Source organism: Apis florea, unplaced genomic scaffold (genome assembly GCF_048593485.1).
Source record: "Apis florea isolate Af1SG1 unplaced genomic scaffold, ASM4859348v1 contig_3081_pilon, whole genome shotgun sequence".
NCBI classification, from domain to species: Eukaryota; Metazoa; Arthropoda; class Insecta; order Hymenoptera; family Apidae; genus Apis; species Apis florea.
Genome location: NW_028256703.1, coordinates 2565034 through 2589950, shown reverse-complemented (window position 1 = coordinate 2589950; position 24917 = coordinate 2565034). Strand labels below are relative to the sequence as shown.

At 38.3% G+C, this 24917-nt stretch overlaps 3 protein-coding genes across 7 annotated transcripts; 1 reads left to right on the top strand and 2 right to left on the bottom strand.

Annotated features, from left to right (window-relative positions):
• Window position 1: 1 nt before the first annotated feature.
• Nipped-A (Transcription-associated protein Nipped-A) lies at window positions 2–21156 on the bottom strand. Of its 2 annotated transcripts, none has more exons than XM_086908572.1 (11): window positions 20496–21156; window positions 12606–12791; window positions 12197–12496; window positions 11909–12103; window positions 4045–11805; window positions 2602–3960; window positions 2340–2514; window positions 2022–2253; window positions 1293–1935; window positions 1007–1220; window positions 2–918 (listed from the first exon to the last, which is right to left on the bottom strand). In XM_086908572.1, the coding sequence occupies exons 2-11, from the start codon at window positions 12729–12731 to the stop codon at window positions 575–577; spliced, it is 11349 nt and encodes a 3782-aa protein (XP_086764698.1). In that variant the 5' UTR covers window positions 12732–12791; window positions 20496–21156; the 3' UTR covers window positions 2–574. The 2 variants fall into 2 exon arrangements, with proteins under 2 accessions (XP_086764698.1, XP_086764700.1); XM_086908574.1 differs by having other exon boundaries at window positions 12197–12433.
• LOC100866735 (NACHT and WD repeat domain-containing protein 2) lies at window positions 13073–21789 on the top strand. 2 transcript variants are annotated; one of them, XM_086908575.1, is made up of 26 exons: window positions 13073–13450; window positions 13514–13602; window positions 13956–14072; window positions 14181–14384; window positions 14470–14614; window positions 14675–14900; window positions 14971–15169; window positions 15239–15481; window positions 15566–15763; window positions 15840–15979; window positions 16051–16653; window positions 16743–16848; window positions 16934–17106; window positions 17188–17407; window positions 17476–17688; window positions 17784–17985; window positions 18071–18194; window positions 18252–18605; window positions 18711–18929; window positions 19009–19155; window positions 19256–19461; window positions 19586–19785; window positions 19855–20024; window positions 20098–20256; window positions 20323–20512; window positions 21508–21789. In XM_086908575.1, the coding sequence occupies exons 1-26, from the start codon at window positions 13348–13350 to the stop codon at window positions 21652–21654; spliced, it is 5097 nt and encodes a 1698-aa protein (XP_086764701.1). In that variant the 5' UTR covers window positions 13073–13347; the 3' UTR covers window positions 21655–21789. The 2 variants fall into 2 exon arrangements, with proteins under 2 accessions (XP_086764701.1, XP_086764702.1); XM_086908576.1 differs by lacking the exons at window positions 13073–13450; window positions 13514–13602 and having other exon boundaries at window positions 13950–14072; window positions 14234–14384.
• On the bottom strand, window positions 21785–24483 carry LOC100870190 (protein LSM12). Of its 3 annotated transcripts, XM_086908578.1 has the most exons (5): window positions 23909–24092; window positions 23723–23821; window positions 23056–23432; window positions 22904–22988; window positions 21785–22840 (listed from the first exon to the last, which is right to left on the bottom strand). In XM_086908578.1, the coding sequence occupies exons 2-5, from the start codon at window positions 23802–23804 to the stop codon at window positions 22815–22817; spliced, it is 570 nt and encodes a 189-aa protein (XP_086764704.1). In that variant the 5' UTR covers window positions 23805–23821; window positions 23909–24092; the 3' UTR covers window positions 21785–22814. The 3 variants fall into 3 exon arrangements, with proteins under 3 accessions (XP_086764704.1, XP_003694378.1, XP_012342982.1); XM_003694330.4 differs by lacking the exon at window positions 23723–23821 and having other exon boundaries at window positions 23962–24483; XM_012487528.3 differs by having other exon boundaries at window positions 23723–24470.
• Between the last annotated feature and the right edge of the window lie 434 nt (window positions 24484–24917).

Below are 24917 nucleotides of genomic sequence, written 5' to 3'. Positions count from 1 at the left end.
ATTGAGAAAAGGTAATTGTTTTGGATAGTTTATTTCTCTTTCTTTTCCTCTTTCAGACTTATAAACACTTTTTGATAAGTCACTGTAAATAACTCTTACATTTAAAAATAGTATATACAATAAATGATACAGGTGAAACATTCCCAAAGTGAGAATTTTTACACGATATAAACATGTGTTGTGTCGTACAAGAGAACAAATGATTAAAATAACTCAATGATTCATTCTGACTGAATCAGTAGATGTCACATTTTGAAAATAGTTTCTTATGTTCCTACATAATATTTACATGACTTATAACACTCAAGACTAAAGTTATATATAAGATTAAAATAATTATAAAATAAAATAATTGAAATTCAAGCAAAAATCGTACAAATATAAAGTTTAAAGTTAATGATTATAATGTTTCTTACGATTAAAATCAAATAATCTCGCAATTGAAAATAAAAATAATAATACAACTTTTGCATATGATTTCTGCGAGAAATGCATCAATTTGCATCAATCATATGCATCAATTTTTCTATATTTTTTCACATTGGAAGCACGAGTAGTTCCTAAGAAAACGTGGTTACAACCATGGATGCCAAGACGGATCCATTCTGCATAAATTATCGTGACTATTGGCTGCTGCGACCAGAGTACTGACTTTACTATCCGTTCCATCAAAATTGGCCAAAGAATTCAATCTTCCAACGATTGCATTAACTGCTCGAGTGACCATCGTTATTAAAAGTTCACCTTTCATATCCGTTGGAGTTTGTGACGAACTTTCAGCATCTTCTTGTTTCTTATTATGATCCGCAATTACTTCATCTCGTAAAATTGCACGAAGAATCGTGTGTACTTTAAAAGATGGTTGAACTAAACAACGAGCTGTAGCAATAGCACTCGCAGTTAGTGGTCCGGAGACACCTGTATATTAAAAGTGATTTTTTAAGAACAATATTTTATAATATTTATAAATATAACAATAATAATATAAATAATATAAATCACGTACCTGTACTGGTAAGAAATTCTAAAATGTTTGGTGTCAATCGGAAGGGAACTGGTCTGTTTGCATCCAATTCACCGGATGTATCATCAACGTCGAACTTGAAATAAGCAATATTGATCAGTCCTGAATCCTGATGCACATACATCATGTCTGGATTCAATCTTGTTAGATGAAGCACATACTCCGCAAAACAAGTCAAAGAAAGTTGTAGAGTGAACTGTAAAATGCAGAAATAAATGAAGCAATTTATACAATAATAATTCTTCAGTGCATACGAGGAGTATATTACCATTTTTCTGAAAGTCCAATAATCCGTTGCACCAGGGAATGTTTTCATCGCCCAATCTCTAAGCATGGTCTTGGCAACCATTGTTGTCTGCACTTCTTTCAATATGTCCCTTAAAACTTGATGACTCGCTTGTGCACCTCTAGCTTGTACTGTTGCTAATCTATCGTAATATCTAGCTATAGGCGCATCATGTTCTATACCTAATTTCGCACAGCCTTGTTTGTAAATGTCTAGTAAAGAGATGGAAGCAGGATTATCCTCGACTAATCGCATTTGTGGTGAAACTGCGACTACACGAGGAACAGTGAAGTGTAAGAATCTTCTTGAGGTCTCTTTTTGTTTAGCCAAATAGTGATTCAACATTCGCAAGAGTTGTAGAACGCGTTCTTCGCGTCTCGCATCACCTAGTCCGGCATCGTTGACCACTAAATAAGGGTACAAACGTCCATTGTGTCCACGAATTCTTAATCTTCTAGCTGCTGTATTGTGTCGTTGAACAACTTCAACTCTTGGCATGAATCTGGCTATTCTTACGTAGTAATGAGAGTGTTTAGGTAATAGAAATTCGCCAGGAAGTTCTACCTCGGCAGTTTTCAAGCTGAAGTTGCTAAGAAATCGACACTTTTCTTCGATCAAAAAAGACCTGTTCAATATATCGATATAAATCACGGTTTAAATTTATTTTAAAAGATTTGTGAAAGATTGATTTGTGAACAAAACGATACTTACTTCGGTAATTGTTTCGTTTTTCCTTCGAGAATCTTGATCCATTTCTTCAACTTGCTGATTAGATTGTGAAGTAATCTCGCTCCAGGTACAGTGAAATCGAAATCGCTTTTGAATTGACCTTTCATCTTTTGGAAAACGGGATCTTGGACGGTAGCCTGAGCTCTGCGTGCCAGAGACTCTGAAGCCGCCGAGCCGAACGTGTTGTTCACATTTTGAGAGGAGGATATATTTTCTAGAAATTTAATATTTGAAAAATTCTTCTTTAACAGATTCTAGTATTTAAACTTGAAAATAGAAAAATTTGATATCGAAACTTACCAATTCCTATACCGAAAGTAGAGACTAATTTCTTCACAAAATTCAATGTATGTGGAGTTATGGTTGCTTCGCTTACAGCGCCACGATTTTCATAAGCTATGGCATAACATTTGGCTAGACCTTGTCTCAATTGTCTTAGGACTTCTTCATACCAAGTTTCTCGGAACCAGACCATCTGAAATAATTTAATTAATTATTCTTATTCGTTTTTTAATCCACTTGTAGTGATATAGAGAGAATGTAATTTATATAAGTAACTAACTTGGTCTACAATGCCTTCCAAACTAGACAAAATAGTAGGATGAATATCTCTTTGCATATGCATGATCTTCGAGCACCTCCACATAGGCGGTGTGGCTCGAATTGGTCCCGTTTCAGGTACTCCTTGTTGCTGCACATTTCCTGCAGCTCCACGGCCTTCCACACCTTCTTGATTCTTTCCAGCAGCTAATTCTGCACTCTTATATCTTTCACGTTGTTCAATCTTTAACGTAAGATAGAGAGTTCTAATGGAGAAGTACACAGCTTGTGGAAACATTCTTCCAACTTGGCTTAATAAATTTAGGATGACATTTCCTTCGTGTCTGACCAAACACATCAGTAATTGAGGTATCCAGGGTAACCATTGAATTGGGGGAACGCCTACAGCGTATTTGTCCACAGCTTCCATTAAAGAGAATTTATCATCGTCATAAGTAAGCAGCCACAGGACTTTGGCCAAATATTTTCTAGATTTGGATTCGTTTTGATGTCTACAGGCATGAAGGAAGCAAGTGATGGCAGAGATTCCAATAGAAATCTGACGTGCATCACGTGTGAATATGTGCTCCAGATAATCACCCCATAGAGCCCAAGCTTTCACTAATGTGTCGTGCAATTGAACAGCGGCTGAGAAGGCTTTGTTAGCGTCGTCAGATCTACCTATCTGCGACAACAGCATTCCTTTCAAAGCGTAGAATTCTGCGGTCATTTCCTTAGTAAAATATCGCAGATTCGTCGACTCGATCACCTCCAATCCCTCTTGTAACTCGTTTTTCCCGCTAACCGATGCCATTTGTAGATAACACTTTACTTGTTGCCGGATTTTTTGAAAGCAATCAACTATAGGCACACTGGGTATCGTATAGATTCGCGACAAAGAATCCAGGCATACACCGCAAAGATTATGTTTCCTAGCTATTTTGCCGAAATGAATAATCGCCTGGACGGAAGCGTGAACACCGAGCATCGAGTGATTGGACGTTTGATCTTGTTGCGAGTCATAGTGGCTTGATATAAACGTGTAATGATGTTGTCGCCAGGTGAAAATATCTGACCAGTGACTCAAATCATCGGCTATTACGGGCAATCGATTCCTCCATGTTTTCACGATAGCTTTCATATCGTGCAACGACGTGCTTCTTCCGTGTAATAAACCTTGATGAATCTGCATCGCTTCTTGAAGCTCCATAATTTGTTGGGCGGCTTGCAATAGCGGTAAATGCACATGGCTCACGATATGAGGTAATCTACGCCATTCACGCATGCATAAACCGGATGCAAGCTCTACATATCGTTCCACTGCATTTAAATGTTGATCCTCGCTGTTGCATATTGCCAAGAAGCCTCGATAAAGATTCACCTGTAAAAATTCAATTGTGTGAACAAAAAGGAAAACAATAATTTAATTTAATTTATTTGATGAAGAAAAAAAAGATGCGTTTACCTTCCAAGCCATTTCCTTTGGACAATTGTGTTCCACTTGAGCAAGAGCTTCCTTCATCATCGTCCAATTGGGAATACGCCAAGAGCTCTCCAAGATCAAGAAGGGATTCTTCTCTGCCTTTTTGCTACCATAATCTAAAAGCAAATCCCATTGATTCAACTCTTTTGCACATCTTATCCAATGTTGTTCCCAGAGCATCGCTTCTCGTTGTATTTTAAAGGGAGCAGGCGTAGATACGTAATCCTGTTTGAACTTTGTCATCGCCACGTCGTAAGCTCCTTGAGCTTGTTCGAAGAATCCTTGTTGTTCTAATGCAGTTGCCTGCAAAGTTTCCTTGTAGTGAGCGTGTTTTTGCCAGAGACCGGACCACATGTCTTCCTCGTATAACAAAGAGTACATGTCGGACAGAGAATCCAAGATCTCGGCGTGAGGACTATTGTCAGGTTCGAAATCGTAGCAATCCGATTCTCTTTTAATTTTAAACTGATTGTTTCCATTGTCGAATGCCATTTGTTCCAAGCTCAGAGTCATCCTGTGCCAAAGATTGTGCGATCTTCCTAGATATTTCATTAAAGCTGGTCTGATAGGTACCGAAGGATTGCAGTGCGAAAGTGCTTCGACGAAGGTAGCTATAGCACTGGGATGACAATCCTTTTGAATGACGTGTGTACCACTGCAAATAAACGGCACCATTTCCGCTATCAAGGTGTTGTGCTGATGCTCGTCCAAGATGTTCCAAATCCTTGGAAAGGTATCCAACCAAACGCGTTCCGCCAGATTTGTGTCCATGTGGCAAAGTTGCGCGGTAGCCAATAGCAATTGTTCCGTTCTGATCTTTTTCGCGTATTCTATGAATTCACCTTGCTTGGCGATTAACTGCGTCAGCGTTGCCTTTCCAGTGGTGATGATCTCTTCTGGAACGGTGGTCGAGTCTATGTTGGACAAGTCCATATCCAATATTTCATCTTTCACGTCAGCCGCTTCCGAGATGTCCTGAGGCTCCTCCTTTATCGAGCTGTATATCATAAAATTCTTGTGCTCCTCGCTGTCGGCCATATTTATGACAGAAGTTATGCTCGGTAGCAAAGTATCCTGATTCGACATTTGTATCTGAGTGGTTGAGCTAGCGGTGACGAGAAGTAATTCAATGCACTGTTTGATCCAGTAGTGAGGACCTATCGCGTCCCAACTTTGGCTGCAGATAATGTACAGAAGCCTGTCGTGAAGTCGCCTCCTCATCGATCCATCGAACACCTCGAAGAATTTCGCTCGTATCTGAGGTTGAACGCATCTTAAGCCGGATAGGAAAGCGGGCTCCAATTTCGACGTTAATTCGGATGACTTGAGGCTTTCATCTCTGTATATGTAATTGACCAGTTCTAAAAATTGCCTGTTCAACTCTAAATCATCGGGGAAACGCTTTTCCACGTACTGCATCATTTTGACTAAAAGTATCGACTTCTCACGCAGGCTGGGCGCTTGATTTATCGCGATAGGATTTTTATTCTTCATCCATTCTTCGAGCATCTTCGTGATAGCTTTCATCACCTTTATATCTTGAGTTTTCTCGATCAAACCGACTAGAATCGAGCCTATGAACGTCTTCCTCATTTCCACGCCCATCACCACTACCCGATTCTTCACGAGATCAAGACTCAAGATCAACAACTCGCTACCAACTGGATTCGTCTCCGCTTGAGCCGAATGCAAATGGTCCTTGGCCATTCTGTGAAGAACCCTCATAAAGGGAGTTATCAATCGATCGATGTAGCTCGGATTGTTCGTACAGGCGGCCTTCAACATCATCAAAGTGCCGAACAACGTGCTCGGAGTAGCCGTGGTGTTCTTCTCGTAAGTCGTCAAACCATCCACGATAAATTTACCGACGGTGGTGTATAAAGTGTCCAATTCTTCGTATTTGGAGGCAACTGTGGAGGAAGTTGGTTCGGCCGGAAAGATGGTCATCAAACGGGATAATAAACCGTGAACCAGTCGAATAACTTTGGTGTTGCTGCTCGCTATACAAGCACCTATTCCACGTTGCAATGGTTTGAAGCCTGCCAAAATCTGTTCCCTCTTCATCACGCCCAATAAAAATGTTAACACTTCCAGAGCTGTGGAGATGTTACCGTAGTTGGGTTCGGCGCTGCCGACGCTGGCCAGCACTTTGTCCAACCAGGCCAGCTTCAGGTCACACGATTGCGGCCAAACGTCAGGTTTCAAAGCCATTTTCAGCAAAGCGACGCAACGTCTCGCGAGTTGTTCACCTGGATTTCCATGAAGGGTGTTAACATCGTTCACTTGGCAAGCAAGTCGAAGCAGAAAATTTAAGATCGCGTCGGCGTGAGCCCTCTCGATGGGTTTCGTCGAGCCGGGCTCCATCCTGGGCAAGATGACCGGAACCGTGTTACTTCCTGCCGCCGTTTGACTACTCATACGTTTATTTCCAGCTGAATCCTCGGTCACAAGTCGTTTCACGGATCCGGCCGCTTTCGTACCACCCGATTCGTTATTCTCCGCTTCGTCTTTGATCCTGTGCAATTCCCATTTGATGATCACTTCCGCCAACTCGACGGCCAATCTTCTGTGCTCTATCGTGGCAGTTGGACTGAATCCTAGCCTCGGAATCGAGTTCACTATGTGCTGAACCAAATGATGCCTGACAGGATAATACACTTTGTAATGTCTAACTACCAGATGAAGAATGTGAAGCAACTGTTGCATAGAGTGCCCCTCTTCCACGATGATCTTCTTCGTCCAATGCGTCAACATCGTGTTACCATCCTCCATTCTGACGGGCATAGCGGGTGTCAAGATCTCGAGTGCTTGTCTAACCACGTTTTTCGCGTCTAACGCGTGTGCCTTCAACAGGCTATGGAACACTTGAAGGACTATCCTCTTGTGGATAGCGAACTTGGCGATTATGTGGCTGAGAAGCAAGTGGCCGTGGTACCTCGTGGTCGGATCGACGCAATTTTTGCCTAGAAGACAGGGCCACGCAAAAGTCATCAATCTTCGCAACTTATTACCTTGCCTCTTGTTGCTGACATCGTGAATATGCTGAGAAGCTTGTTCCACCAAGAGACAAGAGAATTGAAGCAACGAGATACGGACGCAATCCGCGGAACCGAATGGATTGTCCGGATCGATGATTTTGCTGATGAACACGGAGACAACGTTCTCCGGGTTGTCCTGATACGGCATCGGCGCTCCTCCGATCAACTTCGTACCCTCACCTCGCTCGAAACTCACCGCGAAACAGGGAATTATGATTAGTTGCAAAACATTCGCTTTTAATTCTTGAGACAAATTGGTCGTGGGAAAATGATCGACGAATCTGAAGAAAGCGCTTCTCTTCCACTCGACCGTGTATTCCTGGGCCACCGTGTGCTCCAAGAAATCTCGCAAGAATTGGAAATCGGGCATAAATCTGTCGCAAGTCGCCCTCAATAATTGAAACAACAAGTCTATATCGTTGGGATGGTGGCGGAAATAGTGCAACAAGATCTTTACGATTAGCTTCGGCTCCTTCCAATGACAATACTCCACGCTCTCCACTTTCTTCTGCAAAGCGTGGTACTCGTCGTTGCACCAAATTTGCTTCAACGCGCCTACCAATTGGCTCTGCGTCGACAACCATTGCTCGTCGAATTTAATCAGAATAGCGATAATCTTGATGGCTTGATGCTGCAACTCGCTCTTCTCGCTATGGCTCAAGTTCGAATTGGTTTGCGAATGGGCGAGAAGCATGGTTATCAATCTCGTCGTGCTGCCGTGCAACACATCGCGGAACGGTTTTCCATCTTTCTGTTTAACGAGAAACTCCAAGTATCTGCTCCATTGTTGATCCTTGATATTGTTATCGAGTAAAAATAAATTGAGCGTCTCCGTGGGATATCGAAGCAAGAACTTCATCAGGGGGATTCGAAACGGGCTGGACACCTCGACCATTAGCGATTTTTCCGTTTGCAATACGAGCCTGCACAAAATATCGATGAATATAGGGGTCGCGGCGGGAATTTCGTGAAATATTCCTATAATCGTAGCTATCTTCTGCTCGTTCTCGCCAGACTTCGATATACCCTTGTGCGCTTGAATTAAATTCTCCAACAATTTCTTCAAATGTTGCAAAAGCTGTTCGCAGAGGGCGGTGCTGAACGTGCTTGGAAATAATTGGGTCAAATACGAGAGCCTCTTGACGCAGTTGAGGCTAAGATTCCTATGGTCGCCCAGAGTCAACAGCATAGGCCTCATAATCGCGTGGACGGACTGCATGTCGATTTGGAAACCGGCTATGAATTTCTGCATGCATTCGAACGCCGCTTCTTGGAGCTCCGCGTTCGGTTTTTCCAAAGCTTTGTACAAAACGCCGAATATCCTTTCGCGACAGGTTACGATATAATGGCAGGCGGCCAAAGCTCTCAAAGCTGATTTCCTGAGAGGGATCAGATTCGAGACGGATTTGTAGCAAGGCAGTTTATTCAGATTGGCGTCCTCTGCCTCGCTGAGCGCCAACAGCTCTTGAAAGAACACATCGTGCTCCGTTAAATCGATCGTGAAGAGACGAGGATTCAGCGTTGTGCAAAATGTGTTCCCATCTATCAAACCGATCTGAGCGTTGGCCGGTTGATGTCTCAGCAAATGTTTCTTAGGCGGGATCATGTCGGCCAACACCTCTTTGTGCGGTTCCATCACCTCGGTAACCGTTTTATTTTGTATCTCGGCGAGCAATCTTAACGAAGACATGGCCTGTTCTCGAACCAACGTGTGCGGCGAAGTTACTTGCCTCACCAACTCGTGAGTAACCTCGTACAAACTTTTGTTCTGCGCCTCGATAAGCTCTGTGTTCCCATCTTGAATCCCCGGGTTCACGCAAACCCTCAACATCTTCTCCAAGTTTGCCTTCGCCATGTCTATGGCGCCGTTCGACACCTCTTCCGTGAGATCCATCATCACGAACATCAGAGCTTTTAGGAACACGAACAGGTGATTCAGCACCCACTTGGTCGCCATTCTTTCGAAAAGAAACTTGATGGCGATGCACCCTCCCAATTTGGCGTACCAGGCACGCTCGTAGCAAAGGGAGCACATCTTCTCCGCCAAATATTCCATCAGGGGCAATTGGCAGGCTCGTTCCTTCGACCCGAGAATGTTGGTCGCGGTTTCTAGGATCAAGACAAGGGCCAAATGCCCGGACTTGTACAATTCTTTCTCCTCGTGGCCCATGATCACTGCCAGGGCATCGATCAACACGAGGGGATCTTGTCCTTGCATGCGTATCTGCCTTCCCGTAAGGCAGAATGGGCCGGCTTGTTGCGCTATCGCCACCATGGTGTAATGTCTCACGATCGACACCACGGTGCCCAATACCGAATGCCTCAATTCCTTGATCTCCGCAGCGACGAACAATCCGGTAAGAGCCGTTTGCTGAACGTTTCTCGCCACGGTGTCCGGGCATTGGTAATGGGGCCCCCGTTGGTGCGAAATTTTACTCTCTTTGAAACTTGGATGTAGGAACAATTTTTGCAATATGGCGTTGCTGTCGTCCAAACGCAACGACGCGGCCAAATAGCAGCTGATCACTTCCCAGCATTGCCTGCGGTAAAACGAATCCGTGTTGTTGGACTTTAGGGCGTTGAACGCAGTCTCGATTACCTTTTCCACAGGAAAATCTATGGGTTTCGTTGGTTCCTGGAAATAGACGACGATAGCTGGAGAATTGGTCTCGCGATCGTTGTATTCCAGTTTTTGCGGCTCGATCATCATTTTTCGATTTCCACCACCAAATTTGCCCAGAACTCGAAAAGCCACGTGTGCTTGGTCGGTAGGATTATGTAACGTTCTCCACAATGCCTGCATCAAATCGGCTCGGACAGGTTGTATGTGCTCATACAAAAAGTCAGGCTGAAGATTATCCACGCAAAGTTCGAGGGTTCGTAATCCTTGGCTCACCAAGCAGTAACTTCCGTTCAATGCCGAAACCAAAGGGTCCATCAGCATGGGTAAATATGGTAGAAGGGAACTAAGTCTCACAGGTACCGTTAAACACAATTCCACGAACAAATCTTTCATATGTTGTCTATGTAAACCAGACTGCAATCTGTTCAAACCTTCCAACATGTTCGGAAGCAGAGGTAAAAATTCTTGATACAAAAGATCGTGAGAGCCACCGCCGATAGATCTGAAGAGAGCTCTCAACAGAAGGAAGTAATTGTACGGTTCCTTGGCCGACATGGCCAATTCTATGGCTCGATTCACGATCTGATTCAAATGCGGCCTGAGCATGTGCTCGTTCTCGGCCGGGAAAAGCGACACGCTACCGAATACTAATTTAAAGAGTCTTAAGTACAAATTGCTCCTTTCCACGTTCGATCCCATGTCACCCATCCTCTCCAATAAATATTCGACCAGTATCGTTGCAAAAGTGGATGATATCGTGGGGCTAGACAGAAAGGCACTTCCGATTATTTGCAACGCGCAATTCTTGAAGATCCTCTCGACCATGTAGTCGATCGAGGTCGAGAATATTTCCTGGAATGTCTGCGGGTTCATCTGGGTGAAAACGTTCCCGAAAAGTTCCAACACCTCCTTCTCTTCCCTCGTCCGTATCGTTTGGGACTGGGCCGGCCTACCCTGTTGCGCGACAGCTCCAATCGTGGGAGGGCCTATCGTGTAAATATCCAACGCCGGCAACGCCCATTTCACCAATTTGATATAAACCAATGTCTCTTTCGTTTGAAATTGATTAGACTGCGTCACTTCTCCGGTTTTGCTGTTGATATAGTTGGCCGTGATGGCCTTCGCCCCGTGCACCAAATTCTTCACCAAATTCCTATAATCAACAACGTTGTAGCTCATAGCTTGAGACGAGGGAAAACCGAATTTCGATTTTCCGCTCTCCTTCTCCTCGTTCAAGTCAGGTACAAGCGGTTTAACATCTTCCGCCTTGGCGTCCAATCCGGGAGGGGTCATTTGTTTAGCTTTGTTACGCAAGATCGGTATATAAATTTTCGCTATCGTCTTAAATTTTAAAACAAACACCAAAAGGATTCGCATCAACAGCTCTCTGCCCTGAGTGCTATTCTCGGCGTCGGATCTTTGCCTCACAGTGTCCACCAGATTCATCAACAATTTACACGAGACCATTTGTACAGTCGTGGGAAGGCTTTGATCCAACAGATTTTTGCTGTAGAGATGCGCCGCCTTGGACACGTCGCTCAACGGCAAATATAGCCTAACGTGGTGAACCAAGTCCGCGAGCGTGGAAAACGCCAGAGGTCTCAAGGATTCGTGGGTGGTCCAGCCTCGTCCGATAAATATATCTTCGTCGAATAAACATTCCATGTGGGGTATAAACTTATTTCGAAGATCCGTGGCCAATATATGCCTGGACGCGATCACCAGCTCCTTTCGTAGATGGGCCACCTCCATGGGGCATAACGTGTATAAACCTAATATACCTTTCACCAATATCGAGCTGTGTTGAGAGACGACATCTTGATAATTCCTGATAATGTACGCCAGAAACGACAATGTTTTGATCTGGGCCCCCATAAAGTCAACGAAAACCTCTTTATTGAATCCAGGGGATGCTCGATGTTGAGGACTCGGTTGCAGAGTTATAGTGGTTATCACGAGGGGGATAAAATCGGAGACATCCTGAGTCACGTTTGGTTTGTACAATTGATTCATAAGCACAACTATGATTGGCAACTCTTGAAGCACCTTGAGAGACAGCACCGCCTTGGGAATCAAATTGTACTGCAACAGTTTTTTTTTTTTTTTTTTTTTTTTTTAATATTTATTTAACCAATTATTCCACTATTATTCGAGTTTACGAGCGATAGAGCAGTTCGATACTTACGGTGATAAGAGTACCATCCGCCGCCCTTTTCTCACTTTGTATAGCCGTGATCGTGAACGTTTCTTTCAAAAGTGCCTCTATATTTATTTCCGATAAATCTCTCACTCTCAGAGGTGATCGAGGCTCAAATATTTTTGGCAAATTATTTGGTAACTCGCTGTACACCGATTTAACGAATTGCAAAAAATATTGTATCTGGATAGGGGAGAAGACAAAGGTTTATCATATAAATTTTCCAAAGATATATTCGAGATATTTCTTCAATTTTTAATAAAACATTATACTCACTTCCGGATTAAAAGTCGGCTTGTACTGTTTGTGCAGCTCGATGATGATCCTTAGACAGACCAACACGTTCTCCTCGTTATCGGTCTCTAATAATTTAGACATCAAACTTAGGATCTGTTTCACGTACGGGCGTAGATAATCGTTGCTAGGTAATCTGTGTATCATTTCCAAAATCAATTTTCTAACTTGTTGGATGTTGTACTCCGATATAAAATGCGGCTCGCCGTCTTGTAGTATCTTCAAGAAAATTTTCATCATGTGATCAAGAAATGCCGGATATTGCGAGGAGCACATAATGACCTGTAATGATTTAAAACGATCGAGAATATACAATCAATATTACATGTGAAACAATGCTCCATCATTTGAATAAAATATAAATTTTAAAATCGTCGAGTCGAAACAATACCTCAAAATTTTCCGACAATTCTTGAGCGGCCTTCAGTTTCAATTCATCCTTGGAAACTGGATCGGCCAGCATCGTTACGTACGATTTGTACGTATTCATTTGCGTCACTGGATCTGGCGGCGCCATTTTGATCGTTTAATTGAAAGTATTCGAGTATTTTATGTTAAATTTGGTCCATTAAAAAATCTGCAAAAATAATCCAATTTCAATATTTTCTTCTTTCTCTTCACAAAACGAATTGGAATAGATCGCGATTTCTCTTCACGAGGAAGATTTTAAATTAAAAAGAAGAAAAAAAAAAAAAAAAAAAAAGAAAAAACGAATCGATTCGGAATCTTTCTACCGCCGCGAAATCAATGAGGAACATCTTACGCGGTACAAACAACCCTTGGCAACGACTTATACGTTTCCCCGTCGTCCACTTTAATAATTAAAGGTCCAAGGAATTAGTTACTTTGTTTCGATTAATTTTTTAAACACATTCGCGAAACAATACAATTGAAATTTGTAAAAAAGGGTGCAGAGAGTGTTGATCGTGATTCGAGGACGAAGCGTACGTGGACATGTCAGGGGTGAAGAAATATATGTTCACAGACTATAAATGTTGGTCGAAACACGGATACGGTCTCAGTATCCTTGCAATGTTGCCGGCAACTTGACTTGAAATCGGGATTGATAAAAGATAGATAAAAGAAGATTCGATTCGAAAAGAATCGAAGAGAAATAACGTGGAAATAAAGAAATGGACGAAACTACTATTGACTCGATCTTCGCGGGATCTTTAAAATCCTTGCCGGCCGTTAGCTCGAAAATCGTCAGAATATTTACGAGCTCCACATTCACCGGTACGTTGAAATAAATAATTATATATCGTTTTTCCCTTATGCAACCTTAGTATTTTGATTCAGATACGACGATGGAAAGGAACACGTTGATGGCACAGTGTTATCCAAAGCTTAAGGATTATTGCAGGGAAAAGCACGGGTTGGAATTTCAGGTAATCGTTAGGAATAATTAATTATGAGATTCGCATAGATTATAATTCAGGAGATGATAATTGTGAAAATTTTAAGATTTTTTTTTTTTTCTTTTGCGTCTTACATTTGATCGATGTTATTTGTTAAATCGTACGTATACAGATGTCAAAATCTATGTTATATAAGCATAGGATTGTCGACCTTGAATGAATAATTGATTTCTATCGTACCAGGCACGAATTCATCCCCGTTAAACTTTTCCGCTGTACGAACGGACAAGTTTTCTCGTTTGATAAGATTTAAATTTAAATGGAGGAAAATGTAATCGGGGAAAGAACGAATTGATTCCGTTATATAAGAAATGCAATTCCAGGTGGTTGATATGAGATGGGGTGTACGAGACGAGGCCACTGACGATCACATGACCACGGAGCTGTGCATGAGGGAGATAGAAAATTGTCAGAGGCTCTCAATGGGTCCAAACTTCGTGGTATAATAATATAAAAATATAAATTCGAAAAAAAAAATATAAATCGAAATTTGAAAAATTAAATTTTTGAAAATGAGATACGAGACATTGTTTTAAAATTCATTTAAGGTATTCCTTGGACAGAAATATGGTTATCGTCCTATTCCAACGTATGTTCTCAGTTCGGAGCTAGAAATGTTAAGGACAGAATTGGAAGGTCAAGGGATGGACGTCGGTCTTTTGGATAAATGGTATAAAAAGGACAGCAACGCGGTTCCTCCGACGAGTATACTACAACCAATATCCTCGATCTTGAAAAATTTTAACAATAAAGTAAACGAGTGTTCTCTACTATGTATTGCAAACATATTTCACAGAATCGGATTAACTTTACAACATAATCTTTTCCATAATTCAGAGAATACCAAAGCTGCAGCAAGAGGATCAGGCCATTTGGTGGGACACTATGGTTAAAATGCAAAAGCTATTTCGAAAAGGGGCGCAATCTTTATACAACTCTGGAAAATTTGACAAAGATACTATGCACAATTATTTTATGTCAGGTAGAAAGGAGAGAAGATATGTATATCGCAATAATTATTAATTTTTATTTTTCGAAATAGTTACCGAGAGGGAAGTGATTAACGGTATCTTGAACGTGAAAAATACGAAAAATCATTGTCTGGCGTACATACGATATATAAATAACATTAATCTGCAAAATTTGAGGAAAGCCAGTTTGTTCTTGGATATCGTTAATAGAGGTTTAGATAACGAGGCTTCCAAATTGTTGGCAAATTTAAGGGACGAAAGACTTCCACAAAAGATCGAGACCATAAATTTGCAAAGGTAACTTTCTTTTCTCGAAGAGGAACGTAATTTCACTTTCAAACTTTTATTTTTTTTTTTTTTTTTTAAGATACACGGTAGAATGGATTGGACGAGAAGGTCTCGATCCGGAAACCCATAGCGAGTATCTTCAGCATTTCATAACGCATTTCTACAGAAATATAATAAAATTGGTGGATCGTGCTATGAGAAAAGAGGATAGCTCCGCGCAAGGGCAAATCATAACAGAAATTTTGCAACATTTGCACGCGTGTAACAATTCGGTGAAGGTAAAAGTTTTATCAGAAAAAGAATTAATCGCAAGTTAGAAGTAAAACGTGAAATTAAAACATTGCCAGGTTTTTTATGGCCGAGAAGACACTTTGGAGAAGATTAAAGAGCACATGTTGGGCGACAGTGACAAACCTTTGGTGCTCTACGGAGAAGGTGGATGCGGGAAAACATCTTTGTTAGCAAAGAGCGCAGGATTGACGAGTAGCACGTGGCTAATTGGGAAAAAGCCAATCAACATAATTCGATTTCTTGGCACGACACCGGACAGCAGTGCATTGACACCAACGTTAATTTCTATTTGTCAACAAGCGAGTAGTCGAACGATTGTCCTACCGTGATATAAATTGTAAATAATACTCGAGCGACGAAATGATAAAGATGTTCTTTTATAGATCTCCTATAACTTCATGTTACCCTTCGATGAAATTCCTGACGATTTGGTACCGCTAACCGCTTACTTTAAGCATCTGTTGACACTAGCTACAACCGAGCAACCGATTTTATTATTCCTCGACAGTGTCGATCAATTAACCGGGGTTCAGGGAAACAAATTGTCTTGGTTACCTACCAGACTTCCGTTGAATTGCAAGGTGCGATACTGATCAAAAAAAAAAAAAAAAAAAAGCAATTGAAATTCTATTAAATAATGATCAAGGATTTTTCTAGATGATCCTTTCCTGCGTTGCCGAGGAATCGAACCCCGTCATCTCTCGAGATTACCAATTATTACGAAGAATGATAGACGTAGAGGAAAACTTCATCGAAGTGGTCGCCCTTGGCGAAGATCTTGCCATGGAGGTGATTAGGTAGGCCGAGAATCGAGTGATCGAAATATTTCTTCAACGTTCGTAAACAATTGTAAATCTGACTTTCACAGGATGTGGATGAAAACGGCTCACAGAGATCTAAACAATTATCAATGGCGTCTCGTGGCGAACGCCATATCCAAGTGCTCCTTACCGATCTTCGTGAAATTGGTGTTTGCAGAAATTTGCAGATGGAGAAGCTACACGAAACCGGCGGATACCCATTTGACTTGCACCGTGATGGACAGTATAATGATGCTGTTCGAAAGAATAGAGAAGCAGCATGGAAAAATTCTTGTGTTCCACGCACTTGCTTACATCACCGCGGCCAAGTCGGGATTGTCCGAGTCCGAGCTCGAAGATCTGATTTCGTTGGACGATAAAGTGTTGGACGACGTGTATCAATACCATTTACCTCCGGTAAGAAGGATCCCGCCACTGCTTTGGACCAGGATACGAAACGATTTGCCTAATTATTTGAGCGAAAGGGAAGCCGACGGTGTCAGTGTTCTCAATTGGTATCATAGACAATTCAGGGACACAGCCAAGGAGAGATACTTCAAAAATATGAACATGGCCATGTATTTCCATTCCATGATCGCCGATTACTATCTTGGCATTTGGGGGGGCGGTCGACCGAAACCGTTTAAATATACCGAAATTCAGAGGCACAGGTGAACTGTTGATTTTTTTTTTTTTTTTTTTTTTCAAAAGATTCTCGAAGATTGTTACGATTCGACTCTATTGAATTGACTTTTAATAGATTCAATTTGACGGATAAGGAAGGAGTGGCAGACAGAAAAGTACCTGAACAACCTTTAGCATTTTATTCGAAGGAAGGAACAATTAGTAGATACAATTTAAGAAAGGTATACCATGAATGAAAATATTTCTTTTTTTTTTTTTTTTTTTTCTTTTGAAGAAAACAAGGTTAATTCGAATTTGAATTATTAGTTCGGCGAATTACCCTTTCACTTGGTCAGATCGCGACGTTTCGACGATTTGTTCGAAAACGTTTTGTTCAATTATGAATGGCTACATGCGAAACTGAGTTCATGTCCGTTACAAGCCGTGCTTTCGGATTTCGAGGACGCGTACAATTTCATCGATAATCAAAACATCGTTAGGTAATTCAACTGAAGAATATAATATTATTGGAAACGAAGAGAAAGTTGAGATGTTCCTACTAAAATAAAGATCCGTTCCAGAGAGCTGATGCTGGTAGCGGATGCGCTTAGATTAGGTGGTGCAATTTTAGGATCGCATCCAGATATGCTGGCACCTCAACTAATAGGTCGATTATTGCCAGAAATAGGTGGGAACGTGAACGTGAAAATGTTGCTACGAGCGTGTGATAACGACGGCGTAAAGGATTGCGCTTTACTTCCGGTTTATCACTGTCTACACACTCCTGGAGGGCCGTTGAAAGTAATTGGACGAAATAAAACGGAGAAATAATTTCCTTTAAACTTTTGACGAGCCTTTCAACCTTTCAGTATTCTTTGGAGGGCCATCAATTCGCTGTATTTGGGTTTTGTTTAACGTCGGATTATCGATACGTCGTTTCCATATCAAACCGATTCATCACCTGGGATCTGAGCACCAGCGACATGACCAGAGACGTGAATCCCGGTATCGAAGGAATTATGCAACATTTAGTTTTGAGCCCTGACAATAGATACGCTGCTGCGTTTACGACTAATAATCAAGTAATTAGCCCAATGTCGATTGATCTTTTATTTTTTTTTTTTTTTTTACAAATTTTTTGATGCTTTGAAATTCGCGATTTTTTTTTTTTAAACAGAGCGTCGTATTGAATACACTGACGAGCGAGTTTGTAATTATCGATAATCCATTTCCAAATAAAGATCCGGTGTGCGGGATACATCTGATGAATCAGTTCTTTTTCGTCTACGGTAAATTAGGTTGGTACAGATTCGATTTGCGAGGAAACTTGTTGGATATGCACACGAATCCAGAGGATTCCAACAAGTGGCCAATTTTGTGTGAGTAAAATAGATAGAAATAGCGGTATTATTTCGTTTTCGAGAATTCAAAAAATTCTGGAAGAATGTATGTGTTTTTGAACAGGTGTGGAACACACGAATTTGGATGAATATAGAATAGTGTTTTGGTCTGGAAACATAGAAGATACCAATATGCTTTTGCACACTTACAGGAAGAAGAGATCACTGGATCCTTTATATTTTCATAGGTGAATCAACAATTAAATTATTAATTTCATAGCCTTCTATAACTATTTATTTTACAGCGCCATTGTTATGAGCAATAACAAACAAGTTTTATATACCTGCACGAGTAAGGACGACTATCGAGTCACGAAATACACAAGTGACGAAACATCATCCGAATGGGAGAAAGTTCTCGATATGCCAAGAGCTTTCAACGATGACGTCGAATACTTGTTGCAATTGAAATTGGACAGGGAAGAGGAGATACTTTTAGCCACATCTGCCAATGGTTTTATCGTGTGGTTTTTAGAAAATAAAAGCGATGCGCATGTGTTAACGTTGCCGAACGGAGTTCGAAACATTAGCACGAAAATGATGTATTCCAATTCGATAATGGTCAGTGGCACCAAGAATTACGCCGTTGCTGGTGTAAGGTGTGTTACACCATTACGATAAATTAAATAATGGCATTAACAGGAAAAAACAAAACGAAAAAAAAAAAAAAAAAAGAAATGGAATGAAAATTGCACTTTCCGTAGGAAAAATTTATACGTTTGGAATCTCGAAACAAGCGAGTTGGTGAAAATATTGGATGCTCATTTCGCGAGAATTATTCAATTAGAAGCATTGACTGTTGGAAATTGGAACAGCGTCGTAACATCGAGTATCGACAGAAGCGTAAAAGTATGGAATATAAACAATATCTTTGAACAGGTTCACGTAATAGACAGACACGAGTTACAAATCGATATGATAAGGTATTGAATTTTATCGCTTACCTGATATAAGTCGATTTTATTTTTATCGAAATTTCTTTTTTGTCAATTGTATTCAAAGTTTGGCGGAAGAATGTAATATAGCAGCCATAGTGACAAGAGATTGCGTAGGAATTTGGGATTTGCAGACGGGAAGATTGATTTCAAAATTGGCGGATAGTCCGTTAGGGGCGATTGTTACTCACGCTTGTATAACTCACGATGGAAAGTTAGTAATTGGATTATCACAATAATATGAATATATATATATATATATATTCATATTCGTGTGTTTACAATTCGTTTACGATATACGTTTCTCCTTTCAGATATATTGTTTCCACAGAATCGGGTAATGTATTGATATGGAATAGAATTACGGAACAAGTGTTATTCAAAGAGGAACAACAACACGTGAGACAATTAACGTTATTTGAAAATTCATCTAAATTTATAACCGTTTCAAGACCGAAAAATCCCCCTGGAATTGAAAGTATGAAAACTACTGCGACTCTTTTTATGAGAACTATTCCCGGTATATTGATAATTAATGATTGAGGGATAAAGAATTTTTGAAGATTTTAAATTAATTAACAATTAAAATATATTAAAATATATTAATTGATTAACGATTAATAGATGTTACTTGTAATTAATAGATGGAAAAACAATGTTTACATTGGAATACTTAGTCAGAAGTCATACAGGTACATCATTTCGAAATGTTGTGATGACTTCCGACAATTCTTTTTTGATTGCTCCTGCAGCCGATAAGGGCAACAGAGATTGTATTGTTATTTATAATGCGAATACAGGAGCATTGATAAATAAAATACCAATAAGATTACCGGGATTTAAAGTAAGAATATCAATTTAAACAATATATAATTTACTTTTTATATTTAAGAATAAATAATTTTTTCAATAGGATATTTTATGTATCACTCCTATGCCAAATAAATCATATTGGGTAGGAATTATTGGATCTGATAAAGGTATTATTTTGGATATAAACAAAAAGAAAATTATTCGTACAATTCTTAAATGGAGCGGGAATATTAGCAAAGATGGGAAATATACTTTATATGCACCTAGCAGGTAGTTATGTGATGAAAAAAAAATTGAAAAAAAAAAAAAAAAAAAAATTATTTTCATGACTTTGATATTGTAGAGGTGGCTTAGAACTTTTGGAATTGAAAAAAGGTACCACTATCAAAACTTATATTCCTAAGGTTGCAGAAGGCGTATTTACTGTAATATCCATGTTCAATCGCACAGATGAATATGTTCTTTATTACCACAGTGGAAGAAAAACTATACGTGTATTTAGGTAAATGTATATAAAAGCTACATTTTAAAAAAATATATAAATCTTTGATATATATCTAATTTATAGATCATCAGACTGTGAAATGATAGCAAATTACAGAGTTCAAACAGAATTGAGTGCTATCGATAGCACATATGATGGTAAAAATATAGTTCTTGGAACAGTGGACGGTTGTGTTTCTGTTTTAGTCATAGCAGATCCTAAAAAAGAAAATATGAAAGAATATGTTGCAAACTTACCATCTCGTGATGAGGATGTAAGTAAATAGTTGAGAATATCACCACACACATAGTAAACAAACAAAACGTGTTTTCAAAGAGATTGTAGAAACTGTATATAGAGGAGAACAATTCTTGTCTCCCATTGATTTTATGACTTTTATCTTGATTCCTTTTTTTTAATATTCCGATCCAAATTGTTCGATATAAAGTTTTTTTATTTCGTCACTGTTTTGTCAACTTTAGAAAATAGGTTAGAGTAAACACTTGCCGCATTAACCATTAAGGTTGTTGAAAAAATTATTATTATGTTTCATAAATCCACTGGATTAAACAAATAAATTTGATAAAATTTAATCTCTGATATATTTATTTACAATCGATTTTGTAAAAATTTCGTTTAATATAATATCCCGCTCAAAATCGAATTTAGTCGAATTTAGTCGTATATAGTTCTATATATCGTTTTATGGAATTAAAAATGCGTTCAATTTTCGATAAAAGTGATCGGAATTACCTTATTTTGTCTGATTATGAAAAATATAAAACTACATATAATACAAGCGTATACTGCAACAAACTCAAAACGTTCACCCAAAACACTCAAGCACGATTTCCTCTTTGTTTCTTTCTTTTTCTCGTTGTTGCTTTAAGAGAAGAGAAAGTTTCAAATCTAGTTACTTTTTTATACCAACTACATTACAAAAAAAGTACTAAAATATAACTAAATATTATATTGTGCTAGAGACTTAACAAAAAGATAATAAATATTTATTTATTAATTAAAATTTATTACATAGTTCTAAATAAAAATATATTCATAATCGTATTCCAAATATTTCAAGGATATAATAATTAATCATAGATTAGATAAAAAAATTATTTTTTCAAATTACATTTAAAATCTATCTTGCAGTTTCATTTTTTGAAGCAATGAAAAATTTTATCGTGTATACATATTTTGTTTGGAAAATAAAAAAAAGTATTTCATATTTTTATAAAATACTAATATGTTATTTAATTTATTTTTCAGTGGAAAAAGAAAACTGAAAAACAACGAATGACTATTAAGTTTAAAGCTGCTGCTCGAATTGCACGTGTAACACACGACTTAAATACAATTATACGAAATGCAAACATTGTAGAAACAATTCAAGAACTAGACGAAAATATAGAATAAAAATTGCATTATTTTTATAGGAAATTTTTTTTATTAGTATAGGAAATAATATAGCACAATTAGCGTAGGATAATAGTGTATATTTTTTTAGTAGAAGTATCAAGGAATAATAAATATAAAACATTAATAATAGAATTTATATTACATTTATTTGTGTCTTTTTATGTAATTAATTTTTATAATCTTTCTTTTTTTTTTCTTCTGTCTTATATCTTCTCCGCGTTCAAAAGGTAAAGGGCACGAGACGAGTTCTGTATTCCATCATTGTAAATGAAATTATTCCTGGTTTATTCATTAGAATAGGTTGCCCTTGCATAAACCAAGGTTGATGTTTCTTTAAATAACAATTTTATAACTTGCTCTATGCAAGGGAATGTCCTTCATTTTACAATGCCGTATCGTGACTGAAGACGTCTCGTGCCGACGCAGGCGTGATGAAGTGCAATGTTTACATTTTTTCTCCTCTTTTTTTTTTTTTTTTGTTTACAAATTTCAAAAGATCAATAATAATATAATGAGTGATTTAATAAAAATTGATATTACAATTAGCGAGTGAACGTAAGATTTTAATCATCGAAGTCGAATGGATCGCGTATGAAAATTTTCGTTGATCATTTGTTTTTCCACTTGCGATAATAATTAAAAATATATTGAACCGTTTCATACGGGCTTAAATTATACCACGATGACCGATTTATATTTTAAAAAAGTTGATACTCATATGGCAATTGAATCATGCTATCATCATGTACATACATCAATAATCTGTAAACAACTATTAAACATATTTTGTAACAATGTTAAACTAAACTAAAACACACCTGCATCAGAGCACATGAACAATAGTTCCAGTAGAACCTAAAATTGTATGGCAGCTTATTAGATAAAATAAACAGCATCTTTCATCAAAGATCATGCTCTTTGTTAAAAATCGAGTACGGTGTGTTTTATTGATTTACAAAATGCTGCTCATACGATATTATTAATATTTTTGGTACTCGTTTAAAATTCCAATAATTGATTTGCACTTGATTCCCGTGAAGTGCATTTTCATTCAAATAAATTTGAACTTAATCCGTGATGCTGATTTTCTTGATAGGCTTATGTAGTACTTTTGCAGTGGCTTTTTTTGTTTCTTAGTATCTTGTTATCGTCATTTCCTACTTTTCCTCAAAGACTGGAACTTCTGTGAAAGCATGGTAGCTTTATTTGTGGTATAGTGCCTTTTTGAAATTTTATTGCATCGCACCTCCTTTTTGTTTTTGTTGTTGTTGCTGTTCCCGCTGTTGTTGTGCCTGTTGTGATGCTTCTGTATCTTTAATATGTTTTTCAACCTATGAGAATAATAAAATATATATATTACAATGCATTGTCATTTTCTTAATCTTTTAAAATACTTACTACTTTCTTCACATGCTTATACGCTCCAGACTCTGTATTTCCGTGAACATTATCAACTTTATACGGTGGTCTAATCGTGACATTGTCAAATACAACAATATTTGCTCCATTCCACGTAATTTCTGGGATAGTCTTTGATATAGTACTGAAGAGTTTTTGTCCTTCTGGAGATACTCCGGCCTGCAGAGCCATTACCAGTTTTTTTTTCTCTTCAATTTGATTACGTACTCTTTTATTCAATTTTTGCAAATTAAGGCTTTGTGGTGGTTCACTAGTAGTAGGGCTAACTTCTCGTTTTACTTGGACCTCTGATACCAAGGATAAATTTACTATGTGTACATCGTTTAATGCTGGAGCTCCGCTGGATGACGGACATTCTGATCAACATCAGTTAAGGAATTGTTGTTATCATAAAACATGAAAGTTAAATACAGTTTTATTCAAAATATTTCTGTTTCAGAGGATTTAGCTATAAAATAAATTCTCAGGTTATAAGGAAGAATTTCTAATTTTTCTGTTAGACTGAAAATATTTCTGCTTATGATTCTTGAGAGAAATGAAAGTGAAAGTTTTTATGTGAAGCGTGAAAATACGTTTAAGAACGGATAAGCAGAGCAATAAAAAGGAACGGAAAATCCAGCATGGTTGATTGAATGACGAAACTAACCTGACTTCGTGTAGCTGGTTAGATGATGATCAAATAATTGACAAGCGGTATTGCACGTTTCCCGTGTGAAATCGCGAAACATAGCTTAGCGGTCATTTGCTAAAATTCATGAAACCTATCATAGATAGCTCTAAAGTTATTTACACTGCGGCAATGTTAAACGAACGTCGTATGAGCGCTACATACATGTAGTTTTCAAGAAGAACGTTGCTTTCAGGGAATTTACAAGAAAAGGATACTTAGGATTAACATTTTAGTTTGTGGATCGAATGCTAGCACCTCGCCTTCGATCTCCTCCTTGTAACAGGTTTTACAGGCCACGGTACTCCCGATGCTGAAACAATCGTTGGCGCCGGCCATTTTTCACTACGAACTTAGAACCGCGGACTCCCTATCGCCATCTGTTCTGATTTCAAATGTCCCTCGAAATTTGTATTATTTGCGCCATTTCTACTATGGCCAGTAAGACGAATCGTTCCAGAGAAAAATTAATATTATTTGAAAACAAAAGAGACATGCTATTGGAATGACATGGAAGTACAAGTTCATCTTATTGTTAGTGGTCAGAAATGAGGTGAGGAGTTTTGAAACAGTAATTTTCTTTTTTAAGAACACATAGTTAAAATTAGACTCATGTTATTGCATTAACATAAACGTTAAATATTGTTAAATGTTCTTTTCTTTATATTAAGAATGTTTTGAAACAAAAAAAAAATAAATAAATAAATAAAAGAGAATGAATAAAATAGAAAAATTATATTATGTTTTTTAAAATTATTTGATAGATAATTTGATGTAATGATATGTGTATATTTTTAATTAAATATACGGTATTATTAAAATTTTAAAATTTAATTTATAAAAAAGTAGAATTTATAATTTAATTTATAAAATTTTATATTATGTTTCGATATTTGATAAAATTATCAATATAAAAATAAATATCAATTTTGTCATCATAATGATATTTTGAATTAAGATAATTAATTTCTTAATAATGAAAAATATTATAAAAAAGATAATTATTATTCTAAAATAATAATATTCTTTATTTATTCTTTTTTTTCTTTTTTTGTTAATTTCAGATCACACGAGAATTACGGAAAGCATCGGTTACGTTCGTTCGACATTCGTAAGCTTTCGTTTTCATTCGGGGTAAATCGGGGGCAATCGGCTTGGCGGGTAGTTTCGCGGT

What these genes read in the sequence shown, in the direction of transcription:
- Nipped-A (XM_086908572.1), bottom strand. Translation starts at nt 12,731, where the DNA reads ATGGCGCCGCCAGATCCAGTGACGCAAATGAATACGTACAAATCGTAC. An exon ending in ATTGGACTTTCAGAAAAATG is followed by an intron (nt 1,221 to 1,292) that starts GTAATATACTCC and finishes TGCATTTTACAG; the next exon opens with TTCACTCTACAACTTTCTTT. An exon ending in AGAATTTCTTACCAGTACAG is followed by an intron (nt 919 to 1,006) that starts GTACGTGATTTA and finishes TTTAATATACAG; the next exon opens with GTGTCTCCGGACCACTAACT.
- LOC100866735 (XM_086908575.1), top strand. Translation starts at nt 13,348, where the DNA reads ATGGACGAAACTACTATTGACTCGATCTTCGCGGGATCTTTAAAATCC. An exon ending in AGCACGGGTTGGAATTTCAG is followed by an intron (nt 13,603 to 13,955) that starts GTAATCGTTAGG and finishes ATGCAATTCCAG; the next exon opens with GTGGTTGATATGAGATGGGG. An exon ending in TTTTATGAGAACTATTCCCG is followed by an intron (nt 19,462 to 19,585) that starts GTATATTGATAA and finishes TGTAATTAATAG; the next exon opens with ATGGAAAAACAATGTTTACA.
- LOC100870190 (XM_003694330.4), bottom strand. Translation starts at nt 24,082, where the DNA reads ATGGCCGGCGCCAACGATTGTTTCAGCATCGGGAGTACCGTGGCCTGT. An exon ending in AACTAAAATGTTAATCCTAA is followed by an intron (nt 23,433 to 23,961) that starts GTATCCTTTTCT and finishes GATGTTGATCAG; the next exon opens with AATGTCCGTCATCCAGCGGA. An exon ending in ATAAGCATGTGAAGAAAGTA is followed by an intron (nt 22,989 to 23,055) that starts GTAAGTATTTTA and finishes TTATTCTCATAG; the next exon opens with GTTGAAAAACATATTAAAGA.